Source organism: Zosterops lateralis (genome assembly GCF_965231275.1).
Source record: "Zosterops lateralis genome assembly, chromosome: 4".
NCBI lineage: Eukaryota > Metazoa > Chordata > Aves > Passeriformes > Zosteropidae > Zosterops > Zosterops lateralis.
The window spans coordinates 66,925,741-66,950,394 of NC_139765.1; the positions used below are offsets into that span (position 1 = coordinate 66,925,741).

At 43.0% G+C, this 24,654-nt stretch overlaps 1 protein-coding gene across 7 annotated transcripts in view; it reads left to right on the forward strand.

The window, feature by feature from the left end:
• The window catches only part of FAM107B (family with sequence similarity 107 member B), a 59,083-nt gene extending 45,635 nt beyond the window's left edge, over nucleotides 1-13,448 (forward strand). For all 7 annotated transcript variants that reach the window (XM_083859170.1, XM_083859169.1, XM_083859174.1 and 4 more), the window contains 3 exons: nucleotides 3,970-4,153; nucleotides 8,162-8,315; nucleotides 10,301-13,448. In XM_083859170.1, coding sequence (XP_083715296.1) covers nucleotides 4,026-4,153; nucleotides 8,162-8,315; nucleotides 10,301-10,417 — 399 coding nt within the window. In that variant the 5' untranslated portion in view covers nucleotides 3,970-4,025 and the 3' untranslated portion in view covers nucleotides 10,418-13,448. The remainder of the gene's footprint in view (nucleotides 1-3,969; nucleotides 4,154-8,161; nucleotides 8,316-10,300) is intronic.
• The last annotated feature ends 11,206 nt before the right edge of the window (nucleotides 13,449-24,654 follow it).

Genomic DNA, 24,654 nt, shown 5'->3' on the forward strand with positions numbered 1-24,654 from the left:
GCTAAGGTACTTCTTGATTACTCCAAGAGCATCTTTTTGTCTGGAAACATTAAACTAATGTCTGGGAGGATACTTGAAGTAATTTTTCTACAAAGGCATTTTGTCTAGTGGGATGTTGAAATTGCTTTGCAGTTGTTTGAGGAGTTAAAATTCCTCTTCCATGGAGGATCCCCAGCTTATTCTTTCTCCACATATACTGAGGAAGTTGTGGACAAAGACTGTGCGAGTTACTCAGGCACTACAAGGCAGATAAATGCTTTTGTGCTGCTTGTGCAGCAACAGCCAATTCAGCAAATGCACTGGGAAAGCACCTGCCAAATTAGTGGGTGTATTAAACTTGAGCCAAGCTCAGCTAAAACATCCCCTGAATCCAAATCTCCTTTATTTGGAGCAAGGTAGTGAGGAAGCACAGCAATGGGTTGTGCATTCTCAGTCGATCATGTAAGAGCAGATGGTTAAAAGGAGCCTCTCGGATGCTCTTCAGGCAGCACATTCCTGCTAAGTGATTATTTGGATTATTAATGTCCCACTGTAGCACCTAGTGATGATCTGAAAGCAGCTTTATGGGCTGTGACTTTTGTGGTGATGAGCACTAGAGACTCATGGAATTAATAATGTTTTAATTGTTATTGCTTGAACATTGATTAAACTTGTTTAAGGACTTTTAAGGGATTCTGTCATCGAGCTTGACTGGTTTAATGGTGTGAGCCTGAACCTCAGAAGGAAACTCTGGGGATAAACTGCTCCGTTCCTGTCTGCCCTTTGTGTGGTGAATCCTTTGTGCCTCAGTTTCCTTTTCATGTGACACTTGCCTGTGCTTTTGTAAATGTTAGCTTTGACAGGGTGTGGGGAGAGATCACCTTATATTAGTTGTATTGTTTGCATATAATATTACACAGTGACTGTGCAGGACTTTGTCGGTGGCCCCCAGCCAGGCTGAGGTTTGCAGAGGGTGTGAGAGAATTCACAGAGTGGAACTGGGCGCCCTGTGTTGCTGGCTCTGTTTGGAAATTCTAGTTGAAGTCATTTGCAGCTTAATCATACATGGAAAGACTCTTTTCTTCCCAGGGGAGTTTTTATTCATTCATGTTTGTTGCTAGTAGAGTTCATGTTACAGTAGGAAACCACAATTCCTGACCTCTGAGTTGAATACATGTTTTAAAAATAGTGATGGGACAGAAGAAAGAAGAATAAATAAACTTCACTTTAAGGGCTTGCTCAGACCAAATCGATGTGCTGCAAAATACAGCACCACACTTTGAGAAATGATTGAATCAAATTGTTTTTCAGGGGCTTGTGTCAAGAAACTTGTACATTGTTTATGGCAGTTGTAGAGTAATTCTGCGTTTCCCATCTCCACCTAAGCAAACAAGAACTATCTTGAAGAAGCAGCAGGTTATTTTTGGATTTAGTTTAGCAGAGAGCTGTTGATGACAAAAGGCTTCTAGAAGACTCACAGGCCTATCATTGCAGCAGGACTGATAGAGGAGTAACGCAAAACAAATATTTACAGAGAAGGTTTATTTTGGGTGGAGGTTGGATATGTAATATTTGAGTTACTTTAGTTGTAATCAGCCTGATGTGAAAACAGGAAGAATGAAATGTTATGTCCTTATGTAAGAAAAGAACTGCAGCTGGTTTATTCACTGTCTGTGCTAAAGAGAATAGACCTCCACAAATGTTTCATTAACATCACGGTGCTGTATGGCGTGTGTTGTTTTTGGTTTTTACATGGCATGCTATGGAACAGTGAGGGATCTGAGATGTGAGTTTAGCCAAGGCTCCCAGGATGGGCTGTGGTGGGAGCTGAGGGACCTGGGCTGGCCCAGCCCAGAGCAGAGGTTTGGCAAGACCAGACATCAGCCCCCTGCCTAGGAGGTGCTTTCCAAGGAGATTGACCCAGGCTCTGCACCAGAGTGGTTGGAGCATGGGAGGAAACAGGCTGGAGTTGACAAGAGGTTCATGGAGGTGTGAGGAAAAACCACCAGAAGAAAGGCAAGAGGGGCCATCCACAGAGGCTCTGCAGCCTTGGGGAGCTTCAGGGTCTTACTGGGAAATGTCCTGAGCAACCTGCTCTGATCTCATGGCTGTTCCTGCTCTCAGGAGGAGGTTGAATTAGAAGTCTTCCAAGCTTCTTCTGACCTGTTTTCCAGCGATCCCATATATTTGACATGTGTGGTGATAGCTGGTTGCTTGATTGAAGCAAGGAGGATTCTGAAGAGGAGACAGAGGTATTCTTATTCCATGATCAGTGTCAGTAAGAGATTTTTGCTATGTACAGCAATATATTTCCATAGTTTCAAACTGTGGACAATTTTTATAGTAGTGCCAGAGGTCCCTGTGAGACCTGACACACCCACAAAATTCAAAAATTCTTCATATGAACTTGCCTTGAAGAACTGATAAAGGAGCCACCCAAGAGCAGCTCACACTGGTGAGCTGTTTCTCATTGAAGTTGCTTGACAGAAATTTGGTGTGTGAGGTGTAGCACCACTAAAACACAGTTCACATCATCCATTCTAAAAAAGAAGCTGAAAGATCTTTGCCAGATCCACTGGACACATTCAAATCTGGAATATCCTTCTTGCATCTGCCGAAAACTTCCTTGTTGTTTTGTTTCCTCACGTGAAAGCAGCTGCAGCTCAGTGATGGTGGTACTGTTCAGTTTTAATCTACTGAAGTATTAAGTGAAAATCTTTCTGCTGTATCAAGTGGATTTGATCAGACCTGAGCAACAGGATGAGATTCTTACTGAAAGAAAATAGTTCGGGGATGAAACTGTGGCTGAACGTAGATTTTGTAGCCCATGGGGTGAGAAAGAGAGGGAAGGGCTGGTAACAGTGGGATCTGAGTTAAAGCACATATTCAGCTTTTACAGGAACAGCACAGCAAATCCCAGTGATTCTCTGATTTGTGAGTACAGTGTGCAGCGTTCAGCTGTTCTGCCAGTCAGGAGAATGGAAGCCTCTCGCCTTTGCTTTCATGTCCCATTGATTCATCTCTGTAAACCCACATGCTGTGAGATTATTTTTTGGGATCCATTTGAGAGGCCAACATTTCATCAAACTGACAACTGCAAATTCTGTGTGCAGGTTTGCACAACAGTGAGGAGAGACAGAATTTCTCTGAATGTGCTTGTTTTGGATGCTTGTGCTTGGTGCTTTTTAATGGAAAGGGGTATGAATGGTCACATATGAATGATTTGAAAGCCATCGTTTACTTGTCAGTTGTTGATTCAAAACGTTGTGATTTGATGTGTAGATAAGTTTTCTATAGCAGGATAGGAAAGTGCCACTTTTCCAGATTAAATAAATCATGAATTCTTTGCCTACAGGTCAGTGATTTCTGTGGATTTTCACTGGGGTGAATACAGCCTTTAAGGAACAACCTCACTTAACTTTTTTCTCTTCTGCTTTTCTACTCAGAAATCAGTTCCCCATCACAACAATTGCAGATCTGGCAATTTCCACATGGAAGCTTTTGCTTGATACAGTTCAGGGCTTGCTTATTCACAGAGCTGTTTTCCCCACAGCTGACATGTCACTGACAGCACAAAATGAGACTCTGCTTTTGATACACATTCACAGTATTTAATACAGTCAGTATTTTAAATGTCTTTAGGGTCTCAGTACTATTGATCCAAAAATGTCTCATATGTATAGGCTTATTAAAATCAATAAGAGTCTTCACACATTTAAACTAAATTATTTGTGAAGTTCTTCTCAAAATGGGGGAAACTCTTGTTTCCAAGTCACTGGATGAAGGCTGTTGGAGATGCCATTGTTATAATATTGCTGCCAATTTAAAAAAATGCTACTGATGTTTGCTCTGAGAGCCTTCACTTTCTACAGACAAAACTAATCCAGCAAAAGCATGACTGTTGCCAATGTAATATGCTGCCTTTGTGGTTTAGGACATCTTTAAAAGGCCTTTCAGTGTAGATTGACTACAGTTTTTCCTGTTTTACAGATACTGTGAACAAGGACACTGAACCCAAAGATCCATTTCCCACTCCAAGAAAGATTATGGCTGAACCAGACTACATAGATGATGACAATCCTGAATTAATTAGACCTCAGAAATTAATTAATCCTGTGAAGTCATCCCGGAATCATCAAGATCTCCATAGAGAGCTGCTTATGAATCAGAAAAGGTAAGAGTCTAAAAATCACTTGTACCACTCTCCCACCCCAAACACACAGCTTGAGTTTTAGTTTCACCAAAAAGACGTTGTCCGCAAAATCCAGCAGGCACTGTTTGTTAATTCAGGTCTTGTAAATTGAGAGACTCTGATTCTTAACCGTGGCATTTATTCCTGTTTGAATTTCAGTGCAAAAGCTTGCCTTAGAAGGCTTCTCATTTCATTTTTGTAAATACTCAGAGGGTCAGTTTTGAGAGGAAGCAGTTCAGTTCTCCTCTATTGCATTTCATATGAGCTACCTGGGCACTGCAGTTTGTCTTGTGCTCTTAATGTTATCAAGTATTTGACAAAATTTTGCTAATAACAGCAGGATGGTAAAATCTGTGGGCTTTCACCATTCCCAGTGCACTGAGTTTATCAGGCCACTTTTAAATCTGAGAAATCATGTAGTTTATTTCACATGAAACTGTTCTCTACTTATTTGATCTCACAATGCAGTGTGATAGTCTGGTGCCTGCTCTGCTGCTGCACAAGTGTTTCTTTGTATGTTTTGCAAATGCTGCCTGCTCCTCTCTGGGATGGGATGCACAGCTGTTGCTCTATATATTGCTTTTAGAGATGTAAACAACCATGTCTTCATTTCATCAACTTCAGAGACAGAAGCACCTGGCTCAGAAATAGCTGAAGTTCTGTTATTAAATCTCTTCAGCAACAGAGAAGGCATTTAGAAAACACATTAAGGAAATAGCCACCAGACCACCTGGTGGAGGAAAAGGCACTAAGCCTCTTTCTGCTCCTTTTTTTAAAACAAGAGAAACCAGCTATGATATCAGTTGGTGATTTGGTGCATTGAAGAAATCCAAAATGGACTTTCCAAAGGCAAGGTATGGGGATCTATAAAATAGAAGTGGAAAAGCAGTATTTCAGAGTGGGTTTGAGCAGAAGGCTGTTGGTATCAGCCATTCTGACTTTTTGAGACCCAGGACCTTGATAAAGTAGAGTAAAAAGCTATGACTTTGGCTACTCCAGCACAACTATATTTGTCTATTTAGCAGGAAGAGTTACATTATGGCAGTTTTTTTCTCTCTCTTTTCTTGTCTTAATCCTTAGACGTTGTAGTATTTTGAGGAGAGAAGGGATCTTTTCATGTGTAATAGCAAAATCCTCACAAATGCTGGGCTTAGAGACATAATTCTAAATGAATTGCATACACAATATAGCATTTCTTTAGTGATGAAGAAGGAGAGATATTTTACAGAATTCCAACTGAATTGGAAGAAGCTGGCCTAAATAGGTGTTTGTCCTATTTTTCATTAATGGGATTAAACATCAAAGTCAGTTCCTGGCACCGAGAAGTTTATAGTCATTGAAAGAAAATAGTTGAAGTTTCCTGATGATCTTAATCTAGAGGATGTGGAGGCTGCAATAAATTAAGACTATTTTTTTTTCCTTTTAAGTTTATGAAAGCATAAAGCACTTTTAAATAGTATTGGGTTCTTTTCTTTTTGGAAACTATCCTATTACACAGAAAAGTTGTGCAGACCTCAATACCCTCTCTTCTCTCATTGTAGTTTTGATTAGCTGCAGCTGTTAATTTTAGATTTTTATTTATTGGTGCAGAAATAGATACTTTGAGGATTTTCACCAGCAGAAGAATTGGTATCTTTTAGAGGAGGGTTAGTCTTCTGTGCTCTGTGTCACTGTACTAGCTCTGATAGGAGGCTTTTCAGTAATGTAGATATTAGGCTCTGTTCTGCTTTGTTACAGCAGACTGTCAAATGTGTGGCTCTTATAGAAGAAGTCTGCTGAACATGCTGCTTATTTTGTTGCAAAGAGTCAGTGTAGACATCAGCAGCCTCACTTGGTGGACCCATCAGTTCTGAACAGCCAGAAATGGATGTTGGGATATATTAGTACTGGTAGAGTCATTCTGCATGCCCACTGTGAGCAGGGTCTGTCAGGTCTAAAACTGGTATAGTTATTTATTTTTAATAAATAAACTGATATAGTTATTTATTGCAGAAAGAGTAGTTGTTCTGGGGAGAAGAAAAAAAAGTATTCAAGTGCTGCTACCTGAAGAGCACTGGTCACTTAAATTGTTTTCACTTACTAGGAGTCAACCTCAACTCTGCAGAGTATTGGTGCTGTCCCTTCCAGAGGTTTTAACCCTCTCAGCTCTCACTTGTGTTGTAACACACTTTGCTTTCCTATAGCAAAGCCTTAGGAATATTAATTTAACCAGAATAAGACCCCAATTATCCCAGTATCCACCAGTTTGTCCTTTTTACATGAGAGTGGAAACAGGATTGACTTTATAGTTCTGTTACAGATCTGCCACCCCCACCTGATTGGACTGAGGGGATTTACTTGTAGCTTCTGCAGGTTCCCTTTGTTACAGCACATCTGAACCAGTCTGTGCCTCTGCTTTGTTATGGTGCAGCCTCAGTGAGAGAAGTAGCAACAGTGATGTTACTTTGCAGCTGCTCTCTGGTTTGTGGCTGTTCTGAGTGCTGATTGCCAGTGTGGAAGCTTCCACTGACTCTGCTCTGCTCAACCCAGTAGTAGTAGTAGTAATAGTAGTAGTAAAAGTAGTAGTAAAAAATGACTCCAGCTTTTCCTGCCTGACTTCAGTTTTATGTGCTAAAATGTAATTAAAATAGCATGAAACATAAAATATGAACAGAGTCTTGTAGCTTCTGTTGCACTCAGGCCATGAGATCTATTATGAGAAATAGGGAACAGCATTTGGTGTTGCTAAATATTTGATTTTGCTGTCAGGGTATGTACAGGGATAGAGTGTTGCATAATATATGGAGTCATTCCTAGATATCACCATAAAATGGCATTTTAATGTTTTATTGGACATGCTGTCAGATATGCATATTAATGAATAATTAGGCAACCACAGATGTACAGCAAGTAGGAAGGGTAAAAATACGCTTTCTGAAAGCTTATTCAGATTATTGAGTTTCTTAAAGTGGAAATAAAAAATGGTTGATGTTAAACTTAACGCTGGATGCTTTCATGTAATCGTCTTCACAGGAAAAACAATAACAAAGACAAATTTCAGATCTCTCTGCTCTGCCTTAAGTGACGCTAATACCTGAATAACAGAGAGAGCTTTGAATCTTAAATTTTGAAACCATCATAGCGTTACAGAGATAAAAGAAATCACTGAAGTCACAAAAATAAGTAGGAGTGAGTATCCATGTGTGTGCCTGTATAAATAACGTCATGCATCTTCCCAAGGAATGAGCTTTCTCATTCCAGAGTAGCTGGCTTGGAAAGCAATTTGTGCTGAACAGGCTCAAAACATTCAGTTCATGTAACACCTAAAGGCTTGTCAGAGGGAGAATCCTCCAGGCTTTGTCTGGTCTCCAAGGTGATGGCAACTTTTTTATTCTGGATTTTTGTTGTCTTAGGCTCTTTGTGATGTTTATTGTAGCCTGGGAGCTCTCAGTGGAAATAACTTCACAGCCAGGCATGGGTAAAGCTGTCACATTTTCAAAGAAAGGAGAGAATCCATGATTTCCAGGAGCAATGGGACAGACCACTTTTTAGTTTTGTCTATGCAGACTTCTGTGGGCAGAACAGCCTGCACAGGACTGTCTTAAGTGCAGTCCTTCTGAGTTACCAGGCACCAAGCACATTCTTCTTGTCCAAAATTAGTTTCTAGCTCTGATAGTGTCTTGATCTGTGATGGTTTTTGCAGTCCATTCTTTTGGAATCAAGAGAACACAGTGAAAACTAAAGATGAAAGTTAATGAAGTATACAGGAGAAATACTAGTATGCACATTAAAGGGAAATATCTTTAGTGATTATATGGCTTAAATTCTAGCTTAGGGTACTGGTTAGAAATCAAGCAAATGTCTGCATGTTCTTCCCTTTAAATTATTTTTTTATATCCCAGTCTATCTAAATAGGCAACTAGTTGATTTTCATAAAGCTGCCTGTAATTCTGTGTGAATTCCCTCCAATTAAAACTGATCTCCTTTTTCTTTGTCCCATGTAATTTGAAGGGGTCTTGCACCTCAGAACAAACCAGAGCTACAGAAGGTGATGGAGAAAAGGAAACGAGATCAAGTTATTAAACAACAAAAAGAAGAGGAAGCACAAAAGAAGAAGTCAGACCTGGAAATAGAGCTACTGAAACGGCAGCAGAAACTGGAGCAGGTAAGATGAGGAATAACAGACTTTTACGCATCTGCATCTGAGCTACTCACCTGAGGCTCTTTTTGTAGACAGAAAAGAAGCAGCAGCCAATTTTTGACACTATTTCCCTTAGTTAAATTCAGATATCTCTTAGGATAAGTGAAATCATGCTCTTTAATTACCTGTTGTCACTTATAGGAGCTGCATACAGGGTCTGCCTTTGGTCAAATGAATCCTGCAGCAGCCAACAGGAATGTGTGTGGAGCACTGATGCTATTTAACTATTGAAACTGTAGTGATTTAGTCAATTTTTGTAGTCTAACTATGATCCACTAAGAATGGCTGTTAGGCTATAGTACATCAAAATTACATTTAATGAATTAAAATCAATTGATTCTCCTAGATTATGTAAGAAACTTGCTAACTTTTTAAAGATCTTTTGTAGTCTTTAAAGGTGTGAGCCCATTGGTGTTTTCAAGTGAAAGAAAAAGTCCTCAGACCCTGTGCATGGAGATGATGTGGAGCTGGAGTTCCTTGTGGTGGAGCTTTTTGCCAGGGATAGGGCCAGCCAAATGTCTCTGTGCCTCTGGAAGCACTTTGTGTGCCTGAGAGGAAATATCTCTGCAGTTAAACAGCTCATCAGAGAAGTCACTGTGCATCAAGCAATGCATTTATTTTAAAATAAATTAATGCTATAAATAAATGCTTTAAAACAGTACCTCCTGTGTTTCTCAAAAGAAATCAATTAAGCCAAATAATTACTGTTAAAATTACGTGTAATCCAATCATTATAGGTTTTAGGGTTTTATTATAGGTTGGTGGATTTTTGTTTTAATTAGGTTTAGAAATATTTTTGGAGAAAGCTATTGTATTTTTAAGTGTATCATCCTGTCATTTTTCTTATCTCTCTTAAGGGCCCAGCTTTGAATGGTTCAGCTTGTGGGAAGATTTGATTTGAAACTGAGCCATCCAACATAGATTATGTAGACTAGAAAATTCTGTTAGAAGAGGAAAAGCCTGCCCATTACAAACAGTGCTGTGACTTTGTAAACATCATGGGAATGGCATTAATTGACAACATGACTCATGGAGGGACCTTGTTGTAATTTATAGAAAGGCACATCCCTTGTCAGTGAACCAGAGACAAAGGAGAGATTATTTAAGTGAGCTGTACATGTTCCCCATTAATCAGGGAGACCTTGGTCTGTTTAAGAAGAAAAAAAAAACCAACTCCTTTCAGGCACTTTTGTTAGTTTACTAAAGGGTTTTTTCTCCCTTTCTGCCAAAACATCTGCCTTCCCTAAGGATCACTAAGTAATCCATATTTTCTGTGCCATGTGTGAGCCTGTGCTGGATGGGCACTGCATGGCCTTGCCACACAGAGCATTTCCTTTCCTCACATGGAAATTTCAAGGGTCTGCATGGGCAGGAGCTCCAGTTTGGTTAAAAAAGTCAGTGAATGGGCTCTCAAAAATTAATGGCTAAGGGCCAACAAATATTTTTGGGGATATTACTGCTTTTTTTTGATAGACAAACCAGATACTCTTAAAGAGGCAGAAGTTAGACACAGAAGTTCATACCTAAACATTCAGAAATCAGTTCTGCAAGTTGCTCAGTAGTAGCTGTTCACGTGTTCTCCCACGAGGCACATTCTTCCTTGTTCTGTTGTAAAAGCCAGAGAAGGGAATTACTGTTGTTTCTTTAATGAAGATGTCCAAGAATTCCTTAAAAAGTGCTTCATCTTGTTCTTGTACTGGGCTTGCAGAGTTTTTGTCTGTCTGGCAAAGGTGGACATCTGGAACAAGCTAGAGCCAAAGATTTGAAAAGATTTATTGTTTATGAGAACAGATACTCCCAAAGAAAGGCAATTTTATCTTTTCCATGAGACAAAGAAAGGAAGCAATTTAAAGAGTTTGGCATGGCCAGTTATTGAAATCTTTACTTTTTTGTCTTGTATTTCAATGATGTGTTTTCTATACTTCTTTAACATGTGATTCCCTTTTAAGCTGGAGCTGGAAAAGCAGAAGATACAGGAAGAGCAGGAAAATGCGCCTGAATTTGTCAAAGTCAAGGGCAACTTGAGGAGGACGGTCCAGGAAGCAACAGAAGCCCCAGACTCCTAGAGCCAGCCCCTGCTTAGACTTCCAGCTTTCCTGCAGAGAGAAGCTTTTGCAAGTTGTCTCACATTTGCCCCTCAAGAGGGAAAATAACAGCATCCAGCTGACACTTACTGAAGATGAGATTTTTAATTCCTGGGATGTGTGGATTAAAAAGACAGTATCGTAAACAGATCGACTTGCCAAATACAGTCCTGAGATCAATGGATAAGGAGTGTCTCTGTCAGTTCAGTGTCATTGGACCAGGCTGACATGTTTTCTCAGAGATTTTAACCAGGGATACTAGAGAAACTCCTTCAGTGTTGCACTGCTTTAACTCTTGTGATCCTTGTTTAGTGGAGATACACAGATTATATTTTGCTTTAAAACAGAACAAAAATCCTCCTGTGATATCAAGCTTTGCTGTGCAGGTAGATTTCCTCCATCTAGACCTACAGCTTGTGTATATCCCACAATAATTTGTGTTTAGTTGGAATTTTTATTAAATCTAGGAGGATATGAGGTGTGCTGATTACTGCTGCCCATCCCCACTCGGATAGGTAGGTGTGGGTGAGATGAGAATGCTTAAAATTCACCAGCAGTGAAAAGTTAAGCAGCCTTAAAGCCCATTTCTTGCTGTTTGGCATGTAGAATTTGGGCTATGAAAGAACAAAAATCTGACGATCCTTTCACAGGGAGACTCCAGAGGCTGATTTATCTGTCTGTAAACTTCCACTGTTGTGTACAGGCCTGTGAAGTGCTACCTGTGAATTTACCTCTCAAAGCAAAATGATCTGTCTTCTACTTTTCATGTTTTGAAATCCTACTTACTTTGGTGTTGTGGCCTTTCTCCTCCAAGGACGTGCTGAACAGAGTTCAGTGGTAACACATCACTTGGTAGTGTTTGAACTCATTTGCTGGAACTGATCTGCCATCAGTTCCTTCTCTCTGCTTGCAGACACTTGTTGTAGTTTCTGCAGTAGAGAAGTGTTTGAACCAGACCAAAACAATTACTGGAATCTACTGAAATGGATTTTTTTTTTCCCTAAAGTGAGGCACATAACATGAAATTAATTTTATCCCATCCTTCATTCAGCCTCAAGAAAGAAGGGAAGAGTGTTACCACTGAGACTTTGGGTCCAATTCTGTCATCTTCTGCCTTTCTACAAGTTGCCCCTGTGACTTGCCATTACTTAAAATATTGCTCACCTTGCACAGGGATGACAGAATCTGATCCTTCATGCTTATGACTACTAGTTATCCAGGAAAGCCTGGGATGAGGAGTGGGGAACAGATTGCTCATGTAGGATTATAGAACTGGATTCTTACCTGGTGTGACTGGGTGCAGATATATCTTCACAATCTGGGGAGAAATCTTTGTTTTCCTTGGTCAGGGTAGTCCTGGCTCTAATTGAAACTGTGTTCATACATACCTGCTGAGGATCTAATCCCTAGCCTTTGCCTTAGGATGCTAAACACAATAATTTCTACTTTGTAATTACGTTGGACATAACTGTTTGAGAACACTTTTTTATTGATATCAGCAGTGGCATGTTTGTATTGTAAAGGTGTGGTGGAGGGTTGTTGGTTTGGTTTTTATAGTTCCTTTTGCCTTTCCTGTAAGTATTGGACATTTAAAATACGATTTCAGATTAGCACTTGGGACAAAACACTCACAATTAGAAATGTTTCCTAGATACAGACTTCCATTTGTTAAGATACAGGCATTTTTTGTGAAGATATAATCAGATTGAGGGTAAATTGAATTGTGATAAGCATATTGCCATTGATTTAGACTTGCAGTGTGTCTCATGTCTAGAAGATTAAATGTGAAGATGGTCTAACAGACTGTTCAGATGATGGACATACAAAGGCCAAATGTAAGACTCTTCCATGTATTATCTCAACAAAGGAACACCCTGAATGCTGCAGGTTCTTCCCTCTCTCCTTCCCTTCTCCTGGCAGGAGAGTATCTTCTCTGGCAACACATCATTCCAACACTTGCACTGATTTTGTTTCATGTTGTTGAGACAGCTCTATGTCTGAGCCTTCCACACCCTGCTCACACTTCATCTTAGCTGTTCCCAGCCTACCCAACATCCTGCCTCTTGGTTTCAGCTCCATATTAACCTTCTGCTCAGTCTGGAAAAGTCTAGGAGTGAGTGAGGAAACCTTCCTCTGGCTTGAGCAGACCATTTTGTGTTAGTCGTTTCCCCGTGGTGATTATGGCAATCCTACCACAAATGCACAGTGAAATGAAATCAGTGGAACTGGGAGTGGTGGGGGACAAGGACCCCTGTTTTGGCTTCAGGGGGTGTGTTGGATTGAGCCCTCAAGGCTAAAGGCAGTCTGCTTTCTCCCCAGGTTAGCTTGTGACTGAGGGTAGAGTTTCTCTTTCTGAAACACAGGAGGCCAGAAATCTCCCTTGTACATACAGCATGAAGTTGTTTTTTTGTTTTTCATTGGAATTAACTCTCTGTGTGAACAGAACATCAACGTGTGTGTTAGAACATCTTTAAATCCTGCTAATCCTTTAGTCTAGGAACCCCAGCCACCTTCATATCAATTTTGACAGGCAAAAGCTTGTATTTGAAGTCAGGATTGGGCAACCCTTTAATGGGTGGCCAGTTAGTCACACCACAAGTGTCCTGTGCAGCTACTCAAGTAAGAAACTGCTTGGCAGTGAGTGTAAGCAATTCCTGCTCTGCTCTTCAGCTATATGGGTTTTGAAGCAATCCAGCAAATACTTCAGTGATCTGAAAATTGCTCACTTATCACTTTGTACTTTTTTAAAAACTCTTGCTTTTGATAGTATAGTAGTAAATTTTTTAGCATTTTTGTGGCTTTAACATTCTGTTAATATCTGCACTTGTTTGAGTGTACATATATAAATATATATAAATATAAAAAGGGAGCCTTAATGGATTTGTTTTCATAATTTAATATTTTTTGTATTTGCTCTTGTATAATTGTTTTTAACTAAAGGTATTACGAGAATGAGGGTGGAATACTTAGAACCAAAGTTATGCTTAATAAAATCTACTACATGCTTGGTGTATCTGGTGGTGTCTGTCGTATCCTGCCAAAAACAAAATCTTGGGGGTTGCACTGAGATATCCAGATTGTTTAAAATTCTGCAGTGTGGGGGGAAGTATCAAGATCATGATGACTCTTGGTTCCTTAAAACCCTTCATCCCTGTTTGTTGACAGAGTTTGCTGTCTCTCTAAGCAGTATTATCCTTCAAATATGTTGGATGCAGAAAGTTTTTAACAGGACTGTGCAACTGTTCAGGTAATCCAAGGTGAGGAAGAGCATGAGGGAAAACTTCTCATGGGAGCCAAGTAATTGTGGAAATCATTCCCTTCAAACCTTGGGATTAATTAGAGTTGCAATAGCTCCGTTTCAAATGGGAGTGCAAAGAGAGTAACGAGCCTGATCCTGGGTTCAGGTCCTACAATTCTCCTTTTAGTTTAGCCAATGCTCCAACATGTGGTTTTAGTAGGAAAGACCTGGGCATGAGAAAGAAGGTGCAGGCACAAATAATTTGCTGGGTTAGGGTCAGACAGCTCAGTGCCAAGGAGCAAAATCCAGTGGATAGGGAAGGTAGCAGGGCATGGACAGGGCTGGAAGAGGTGTGTGCCATCAGTTCTCCACAAAGATCCTCAGCTCACACTGGTGAGCCCTGGTCAGCTGGGCAGGTGACAGTGGAGTGGGAGCTGGAGAGGAGCATGGGGCGAAATGAAATGGGGGAGGAGGAGAGCAGTGAATTCAGAACAGATGTCAGGAAATGCTTTTTTCCATCAGAAACTGCTCAGCATGTGGAATGGGTCCTGGCAGTACTGCTGATGCAGTGACTCTGGACTCACTCCAGGAGCTCTCAGATGTGGGGGAGGTGAAAAAGAACAGAGAGTTAATAAGGGGTGAATTTCTATGGCCTGTTGGAGATACTGCCCTGTGCTCTCCTAGCTCAAGTGTAGCCAAATGTGTTTTGAATTACCCTTTGATATTTCACTCCAGCTCCAGAAAGAAAATGGTGAGGGCATGTGATCTGCTTTTGTAGTATGTCCAGAAGAAAAGATGATCCTCCTTTTGTCTGCTTTTTTGGATTGCATTGAGCTAATAGGTTTTGTCATGTGGCTTTGCAAGCACCAGTCCACTGGGGGCTTTGCCTGTGCCCCTGTGGCCATAGGCAGATGGGTTGTCATGCCATAGTTATGTGAAAAGAAGTACCTTGAGGTCCCTTAGCTGCTCTTACAGGGTCCATGGATAGTATCTGTCACCTGAAGTGGTACTTGTGGTGACCCGTTGCATTTAAGAAAATAACTAGAGACCAAAGAGCTGCTGCTGTGCAGTTTCCATAAGATCAGAACTGGTGTTTACAGGGGGAGGAATGGGAGGGCAAGTTGGGTTCTCAAAGCTTTGCAATGGAAAGAACACAAACACTTGATGAGATCTGGAGGAGTGGAAATACAAGATACTTTTCTCCTCCCCTTGCTAGTTTAAACCATTCATACTGTTTGGAATCTTTCATCTGTCAGAGTAAAGGTTTGTGGTGCTGTTGTCAATATTAAGGACGACTGTCCCCAATGGAAGTGGCAGAAACTGTGGCCAGAGGAAGTGTTTGGTGTTAAATAGAGCACAAATGTCCTGACTGTCACTCCAGTGCTTGTGTTCCACAGCTCATGTTTTGGCATTGCTTCAGACCTAGGTGAGGGCTGCACTGGGTCCCTCCCATGACCTCCAGTGCCTCTCTGAGGTTAGCAGGGACTGCTGCTGTCCTCTGGGCTGATTTTACTGAACCTCAAGTACATCCATTTGAGCTAATCATCCACTTTTCACTGATACCAGAGCAGAGCAATCAGCCCTGTGGATTATAGTGCCTTCCTTTGGCTGTGGAGGAGCCCCCAACACCTGACTGGGAGGGAACACTGTCTGCATTGTAAGGATTCTGAAGCCAGGCAGTTCAAGCACCACCTCCAAACCACCTGCTCTTTTCCATGGAGTTTTGCATCCCAGGATAGATGAGGCACTTGGATGCCTTTAATAAATTTGGCCCTTCATGTCTATGGGGTTCATAATGTGGTAAAGAGCCCATCTCTGCACTGTGCTCAGCAGCTCTGGTGCCTGGTGCCATGGAGTCAGCCCAGTGCTTGGAGGGGACACGTGGCCTCTGCAGGGGGCTGCAGAGAAGGGACCTGCCCCAGGCCTAACACTGACCAGCAGGAGAGGAGGTGGAAGGAGGAGGTTGTGAAGCACCTGAGAGGAAGCTACAACAGCCAGAATCACCCACTGCTGTAGCCACAGTACTTAATTATCTGAGTAATCATTTTCAGAATTAACTTCCATTAGGCACCCAAGTCTAATCTCTCAGGTGGATAGCTTGAGCAATTTAACACAGATTGAGGCTGGCACATGGAAACTTCAGCCTGATTAGATGGGAAGGAGAAACATGTTTCTTTCCCCCTCTTCAGCTACTCGGAAACAAATCTTTAATAATGCAATCAAAATGCCAAGTCTACTTTATTGTGCTCAAAAATTAAAGAGTGCCCAGAAAGCATAAACCCCTTAGTGGGGTTCATTTAAGGTATGGTATAGAAAAGCAAAGGGAGCCGCCTGTGGAGGCAGGACATGGCAACCCAGCCCATCTGAAATGGTTTCCCTGAAGGAGGGGTTGTGTCCATCTGCTTGTCTCTCCTTTAACTCTTCCTTTGGTAAATGAAGCCTAAAAGATTCTCTGATAAAAAGCTGATCAGGATTTTGCTTTAATCAGTAGCAGCAGAAAAATAGAGACCCTTCAAATTTACATTGTTAAACCTGTAAAGTCCTTCATCACTGTGGTTGCGGATCATAAGGGGTGATTTTCTCTAATGTGCAGTTTGAGCTCTTGTCTTCATACAGCTTTGTTTTGGTGCTAATCCTTTCAGTGAATTCTGCTCCATACAATTCCAGGGAACCACCTTCATGAGCTGAGCTCAGCAACAAAGTGGATTTGGGGAATTTGCTAAACCCAGTGGATTACATTGCAACCTCTGCTTTGTTGGAGAAATTTTACTCTCATTTCTAGTACAGATAGAATTACCTTCTTATATTCCAAGGAGTAAATACTCTTCAAAGAGAGATTGTGCATTTTTTATCATGTTCTTGTTGCAAGGGACTTGCTTCTGCTTTATACCGAGAATTCCACTCCCTGTATGTTAGGAAATCATTATGATAACCAGACAAGAGGTGAGCTGCAAACTACCTACAGGCCCCTCTGCAGTTGGACCCAGTCAGTCCTGATGCTGGAAAGCAGGGGTTGCTCTCTGAGAAGGAAAAAGGAGCTGCTAAAAAGGAGGAACAGACAGTGGCAAGGCAAGTGCCTGACTGATGAAGGTTTCCACCTTGTACCCAAGGTTAAACAGCAGCTCTGAGGATGATGCACACAGCCTGCATCTGTGTTCACATCTAATGTACCGTGTGCCTTTTTATTTCCCCTGAAGCCTCATTGTGTTTTTGATTCCTTTCCTATTGTTTCCTTTCACCCCAAGCTCTTCCTGCCTATTCAGGCCTCCTTGCCTTTGGATTATTTCCCAGGGCTGGTTTGTAATGAAAGGCATTTAATTAGCAAAGAATCCTTGGGATGGATCCTGAAATGGGTGTTTGAGGCTGAGTACTGCGGCATGGAGGGAAACCCAGCCCAAGGCCTTGGTTTGTGGGGAATGGAGATGGGAAATACTGGGTATGCAGGATCAGGTGGGAATAAAAAATTCTGAGTGGCTGTCTGACAGAGCATAAACGAGAAACCAATATGGACATCTCAAAGCTTTTATCTCAGAGACCATGATGAGAAAAACCCTATGGAGGTGAAAAGGAGAGTGGCAAAAGTTTGTTCCTTGATTCCTTCTCTACTGCCCCTGACCTTGTGAGACCCCACCTGGAATGCTGCATCCAGCTCTGGGCTCCCCAGCACAAGGAGGACATGGAGCTCTTGCAGTGGGTGCAGAGAAGGCCACAAAGATGATCTGAGGGCAGGAGCATTCTCTCCTAGGAAGACAAGCTGAGAGAGCTGAGTTTGTTCAGCCTGGAGAAGAAAAAGCTCTGGGGAAACCTCATTGTGGCCTTCCAGTACCTAAAGGGCTCTTATAAAATTGAGGGTGAGCAACTTTTTATGTGGGCAGATGGTCACAGGACACGGGGAAATGGCTTTAAACTAAAAGAGGAGAGATTTAGATTAGATGTTAGGAAGAAGTTCTTAACTCACAGGGCTGTGACTCACTAGAACAGGTTGCCCAGAGCAGCTGTTGATGCCCCATCCCTGAGAGTGTTCGAGGCTGGGTTGGATGGAGCCCTGAGCAGCCTGGTCTAGTCGGTGACATCCCTGCCCATGGCAGGGGCTGGAACTGGGCGATCATTAAATTCCCTTCCAACGCAAGCCATTCCATGATTAGCAGGACGACTAAAATAAATACACAGAAGCGATGCGTGGGCAAACTCTACTTGCTCTCCTCTCCAAAGGAGAGCCTCTTGGAAGGATTTGCCGTGCAGGCGTTTCCTTACTCAGGTCCTTACCCAGCACGGAGCTACCGGGGCCAGGATGCTGCGGCGGGGCCGGGATATGGCCGGGATGTGGCCGGGATGTGGCCGGGATGCTGCGGCGGGGCAGGGATGTGGCCGGGATGCTCCACAGCCCCCGCTCAGCTCCTGCCGCCTGCTGCCCTCTCCTGGGCAAAGCGGAGCGGGAGCGAGGGGTTGCCTTTCCTTCCCCTTCGAACCTTTCCTCTAAAACCGCTGAGCTGTCGAGACTGAATGACTGGTGCGCTCTTAGGGAATTTGCCGTATTATTTCGTGATTTCTCTATGCAAATGTCATTAACGCTTCCGCTAAGGCGTGGCTGATTCGCTGTGTGTTTAAAAGCATTGACTTGACTGAGTGTGTTTCAAGACCTCGGTAAGTGAGGAGCTGGATTCACAGGGGGGTGTTTGGTGCCCTGTGTTAAATAAAGCACGATGGTTTTCCATGGAGAGATGTGTGATGGCCACTGTGGAGTGTCCAGGGCCATCCACCGGCAGATCCCTGCAGAGATCCAAGGTGTTCTCAGGACAGGCTGGAGATGAGATAAGCCCAAATGTGCCAGGGTTGTGTTTGGAACAGCCTTCTCCAGTAGCTGGTCCTTTGCCTTTCGTGGTGACAGCCACCACTGTTGCAGTTTGGGGTCGTTGCAGAGGATTTATCTCCTGCTGCAATTCCAGGCACATCCCTGTGCTATCCCCCCTCTGCCCCCTTCCACCACCTACACCACCTGCAGTGGTGTTCATCCTGTTGTCACCCCAGAGATGTGCCCTCTGTGGCCTGGCCCTTCCCAGCAGGAGAGACACCCCAGCCAGCCCCTCCCTGTGCCCCAGGGAAGGAGTTCAGTGCGACCATCAGAATGCAGGTGGGGAGAATCCTCCATTCCCACACATCCCACTCATCTGCCTGCCTTTGCCATCCTGGTTTCCATACCTACAACTTCTCTCTCTCCCCATTCAAACTCTCTCCTTTGCTTTCTAAAAATGTCCCCCATCCTCAGCTCCATCCTCTCGCTGGCAGCAGACTCCTCCTGTTGCTATAACAACGAGCAGCAGCCCATCCAAATCAGCCAGACCCTGCCACATTTCCCTGCCTGCATCCAAATCATCTCCCTAGGTGTGAACACACTCTCTTCTTCCTCAAGTCTTTGCCATCTGCCTGCAAGGGGGAGATTGCTCCCTTTGGGGGGCTGCTGGCCCTCTGCACCCCTCCTTGTTCCTCCTTTCCCCTCTGTGCATGCATTGCAGCCTTCCAGCTGGGTCCACACACATGAACTGGACCACACTGACTGTCCCACACACCCTCTGAGATAAAACACCACTCTTTTGGCCCATAAACCCCATGCAGATTAAATTATGAATGGAAATGGATAAAATTGCTTGAAATACAGTGGAAAAGATGTCTCCAGGGTTGTGTCTTGGTCTGGTCTGAAAGCTGGAAGGTGTGTCTAGCAGAAAAGTGCAAGGGAAAGAATTTTTTTTCTGAAGTAGAGTCTCAGGGTGTCTCTGTCCTGTGGCCTAAGCCACACATCCAGTCCAGGGAGTACCCACTGGTGCTGTGCAAAGCCTCTCTGTTAGGAAGGCTCCCTGCAAGGGTGCTGTGGGCAGAGCTTGCTGATCCTGCAGAGAGCAGGGAAACAAATCCTGCTCCCTTGAGGGCCCTACTAGCTGATATTTATGGTGGCTTTTCCACCCTGGATCATGACCTCCACTTAAAACTGCTTTCTCCAAGCCTTTCTGGGCTGGCAGCAGCAGACTGGGAGATGCAGGTGGAAATAGTGAGTTCCTCTCTGGCAGAGAGAGTGTGGCACAAGGCTTCTCATCCTGAGCTGCATCTCTGCTGCCCTTTCCTTGGGCAAACTGCTGCCCCAGGGCTCACCATGAGGATTTCTAACCTCCCTGCAGAAAAAAATGTCTAGGACAACCTGCTGGGATAATGCCAGACTGGAGGGACATCAGGAACCACACCTGGAGTGCTGTGCCCAGTTCTGGGTCCCTCAGTTCAGGAAGGACATTGAGGTGCTGGAGCATGTCCAGAGAAGAGCAATGGAGCTGGGGAAGGGTCTGCAGCACAAGGCTGATGAGGAGCAGCTGAGGGAGTGGAGGATGAAGAAAAGGAGGCTCAGGGACAGATCCTATCACTGCAACTCTCTGGAAGGAGGCTATAGCCAGGTGGGGGTCAGGCTCTTCTTCCAGGTATAGAGCAGGAGGAAATGGCCTTGAGTTGCACCAGGGGAGGCTTAGACCAGGAAAAAAATCTTCACTAGAAAGGTTTCCCAGCATTGCAACAAACTGCCCAGGGAAGTTTTGGAGTCACTATCCCTGGAGGCTTTGAAAGGACATGTAGATGTGACTTGGGGACATGGTTTACTGATGGACTTGTCCAGCATTTGGATTCAATGATGTTAAAGATCCTTTCCAACCTGAATGATCCCATATCCTCTGCCATCTTCTCACCTCAGGACAGCTCGAGCTTTACCTGTAACATTTTTCATTTTCCATTCCTAGGCTGGAGACCAGAGGAAATCTGGGGGTTTCACAAAACATATTAAATAGTGTAGCCTCCTCTAGTGAGTGAGCTGGCAAGGTTGAGAAGCTGTTCTCCTCCAACATTTTTTGTTTGACAAGCAAGGTACATGGCCAAAGAGACCTGCTGAGAGTTTGTTCCCTAAAAGTACCTTTGTGTGCATTTTTTAATTCTCCATCCCCTTAGCATTTCTATCCCACCCTCACTAAGTGGAGTGAAATCATTTCAAACCCAGAAAACTGGAAAGCTCTTTAGAATATTTATGGCAATTTCTGCTCCTTTTAGCAGTGAACTGTTTTTACACTCTTGGCTGCAGCTGGAATTAAATATCCGCTACTGTTAATTTTGGGGGGTTTTGTGGCCTCAACTGCAATATAAATTTACTTCTTTATATATGGAGCCTTGGATTAAAAACCTGTTCTTTCAGTTCATCTTGGATTTCTGGGTTCAAGAGCTCCCTTACTCCAAAGCTACTGATCTCTTCTTTTTAAAAATCACTTTTAGGTGCAAAATGTTTTTGGCTGGGTGTCCAGATGGACTTTTCACACAACCTGGTTTTGATAATTGGGAAAAGGCTCCAGACAAATCTGAGCTGCTACTGCCACTCTTCCATCAAGGGGAAACATATGCTCTTCCTGTGACCCCAGAGGACATTGCCCCTTTGTGCTGAGCTCTCCATCCTCCAAGGGAGCAGTGAGGATATCTTTAATGAAGCTGGTAAATGTTATGGGTTCTCTTACCAAAGAGAGGTTTGCTCCCATAACTGGAGACTCCCAGCTGCCCTTTTTTTTGCCTGCATTCTATGCAGGCTCAGTTGAAACCTCCACAGCAGCTCCAGGCTGTGCAATTCCAACAGGAGCAAGTGGGCTCAGATGTTCTTATCTTCACCTTGGCTGAGGAACCTGCTGCTTCCCAGCCTAATGTCCACCTCCAGTGGAGATGGGCTGCCTCCCTCAGCATGGAGATGCTCCAGAGACAGGGACAAGAGCAGCTGGCCCAGCAGTGACGTGGCATGCCCACAGAAAGTAGCTCTTGACCCAAGTTGACTTATCCATTGAAATGGAAGTAATTCCAGTTGCAGACCACCTTGGTATCAGAAATCCTGCACCCTGTTTTCTCCAGGGAAAGCATCATTCTTTCATTAATCCCATCCAAATAGGAATGTGTGAGGGATCCTGGCTTTCCACCTGCCATTTCAAGGGCATTTCAACCCTGCCAGGCTACATTAAGTTGTGGTTTTCTCAGTCCATGTATTTTCTCCATTCCCAGCTTTTAAGTCATCCTGGTACACAGGGTTGTGCATAGAGGAGCTAGAGAGGGAATTAAGGCTTGGTAGCTTGAGTGTCTTTTTCATCCTCTTGCTGCAAGATTTCAGACCTGAGCAAAGCTTCTGAAAAGCTGTTTTTACAGGCCCCCTTCAACAAGTTTATGCCATAGAAGTTCTCCAAATTTTGTTTGTTCTCACCTTGAGTTGGATTTGTGCAACCAAGCATTCAGGAAAAGATAATGGCTTTTTTATCAGTGGTTATTCTAATTCCTAAAGATTTTAGTCCTATCTGCTGCATTTCATTCTGGCTGAGTTTGTAATTGGGTTTTTTTTTTGCCAGTGAGTTAATATGCAGCAGTGATGACATCCCTAAACTTAAGCTAATATAAAATTGAAGATATTTGGAATAGCTAAGCTTCCAAATAAGAGGAAATAATCTAAGAAAATGCCTGCACAGTTTAATGATGCTTTTCAGTAAAGGAATTTTTTACGTGCAGCTCCTTCAAAGCAGCTGTCTTCATAAAGGCCAGTATTCAGCCAAGGAAGTTTCAAAAATCCCTCATTGTCTTCAAAATGCCATGATTATCTCAAATGTGGGAAGGAGGGGACTAGCAGACATGCTTGATCCTTCTTCCAGCCACAACTGACTGATTATTGTGTTTCACCTGTTTTGAGGTGGGGGTTATCTCATGGAAAGGGCACCAAAGGCAGTTCAGAAATATCTCAGCTGGTGTTTAAGTTCAGAGATGTTTACATTGCAGGCATGTGAATGTCAGAGTTTTCCAGGAGGTGCTGGGAGTGGTGCTGGAGATGTTTGCAGAGGGTGCTCTGCACACGAGGAGCTCCTGGAGGCTGCATTGTGTTTTAAATGTGACTGGAGCCCACAGCAGAACGAGCAGAGCTTGTGCAGTGTGAGGTTTTGTGTCTGTGCCAGGGGGAAACTGCCTCAGGATAACTCATTAAGCAAAACAAAGTAGAGGCAGCTGTTTGGGTCATCTCATATGTGTAGTTTGTTCTTTTCCTTTGTGCTGAAAAAAAAGCTTTAATGAATGGCTTTGGGTCGTGAAGGGCAACTTTAATAGTTTCTTCTGTAAAAAATTAAGTGTTCCTTTTTATGTGTTTTAACTTTTTTTTTTGTAAGAAGGGTTGAAGAAATGTGGTGTTGAGCCTCATTCAAATTTGTTAGTGCTCTTGAAATTCTAGAAACGTTGCATTCCCTGAAGTTCATTGTTTTGATCACATATCACTGCCGCAGATAATACCATGACCTATGTGTTTAATTATTTTTCATCTTAGCTTTCAAGCCAGTTAATTGTGCAGTTTTATTTTCTCTCAATTAGGTATGTTCAGATTTGTCACATCACTCTCCTCAAATATTTTCTGTGTTGGTTACCTGGAACATCAGTAGCTGTGAATGCAGAGATGCACAGGCATCCTGTGCATCATATCCCCAGATCATTCCTGTGGGCTCCTGTGTCATCCCTTATTGCTCTTTCATGAAATCAGTGGAGAGAGGAAGCCTGATCCTGTGTCTTGAATGGGGAACAAAGAGCCAGGAAGCTCCTGGGTTTTATTTTTGGAGCATTTTCTAGCTCACTGTGTGGTCCTGGCCTCCTCCTCAAGGCTCCAATTCAACCAACTATTGCAGCTTTTTGCTCCTGGTGAGATCCTGAACATCCCACCGAGCTCAGTAGGAACTCAACAGAATAAATGCTTTTTGTGCTTGGGTCTGAACCTCCTGGTACCAAGTGTTCTGGTGTTGATGTGTTGTGCATGTCACATACCCAGAATGGAAAAAAATGAAGGTGCATGAAAAATGGGAGGGAGTATCTGGATTTCTCACTGCTCTTTGTAGCTTAGAAGGTGAAAATTAATGAGGTATAATTAAACCAAAAATGCAGCATGTGAACACAAGTCCAGAGCACCAATTAACCTGACATCTTGTCTGTGGAGTGAGAGGATATGGATTGAGATGCCATTTTGGCTGATGTATTGTTCATATAGGTGTAGACCTGTGGAGTTAACATCTGTTCTTTCACCCTGTGTTAAAAAACAGCGACTCTGATGCTCTGTGGAGTGGGTGCTACAGGGAGCAGGCAGCAAAAAGATTACACAGAGCTCCTGTGAGACACAGGTCCCAGGGATGAGGATCCTGCTCCTGGGATCCTTCCTAAGCATGTGCAAAGACTCTGGACTCCTCAAGCAAAAAAATCCTCAGGCTTGTTCTGGCACCCTGAGTTTTCCCTCTGCCTTGCTTTTCCTGGGCAGAATAATGAGCTGCCTTCAGGTATGATTTAAAGCTGGTCATGGTGATTTAGGGATGGAAATACCCTTACTTTTTAACATGATTTGTCTGCCTCTAAGTGCCACTTTGAAAATATATTCCCTGCTGATTAAAATTAATGAGGAAGTCTAGGAGAAGGGAAATAGTGTTCAATATTCTCTGCCTTCTGAATTTTGGAAGGTTGCCTGGGAGTATTTCTAAATTTTGGAAGCTTTCTGAGAAAAATCTGTAAAACTGAAAAGCACGAGGAGAGTTCAGCTGACATGGGTTATTTTTGTGCCTAGCTAATGAAAATCAAATAAATACACTTGTTCTCAAGCTGTGTTTCCTCTCTGGAAAATCAAACCATAACATGACACTGGCTGAGATGCAAATCCCTCTCCCCATGTCTTTTGGAAGGTCAAGAGCAAGACCTTTTTCTGGCAATCCCAATCTTATTTGTCTGTCCTGTGGGCCTCATCCCATCTGTTAGCCTGAGTTGGTAGCATAATCCAGGTTGGAAGGGACCTCTGGATTTGTCTGATGCACCCTAAAGTGGGGGCCAGCCTAGGGGAGGTCACTCACAGCCTCCTCCAGCTGAGTTTTTATTATGTCAGTGGACTCAGTGATCCCTCTGGGTCCATTCTGCTGCAGGATAT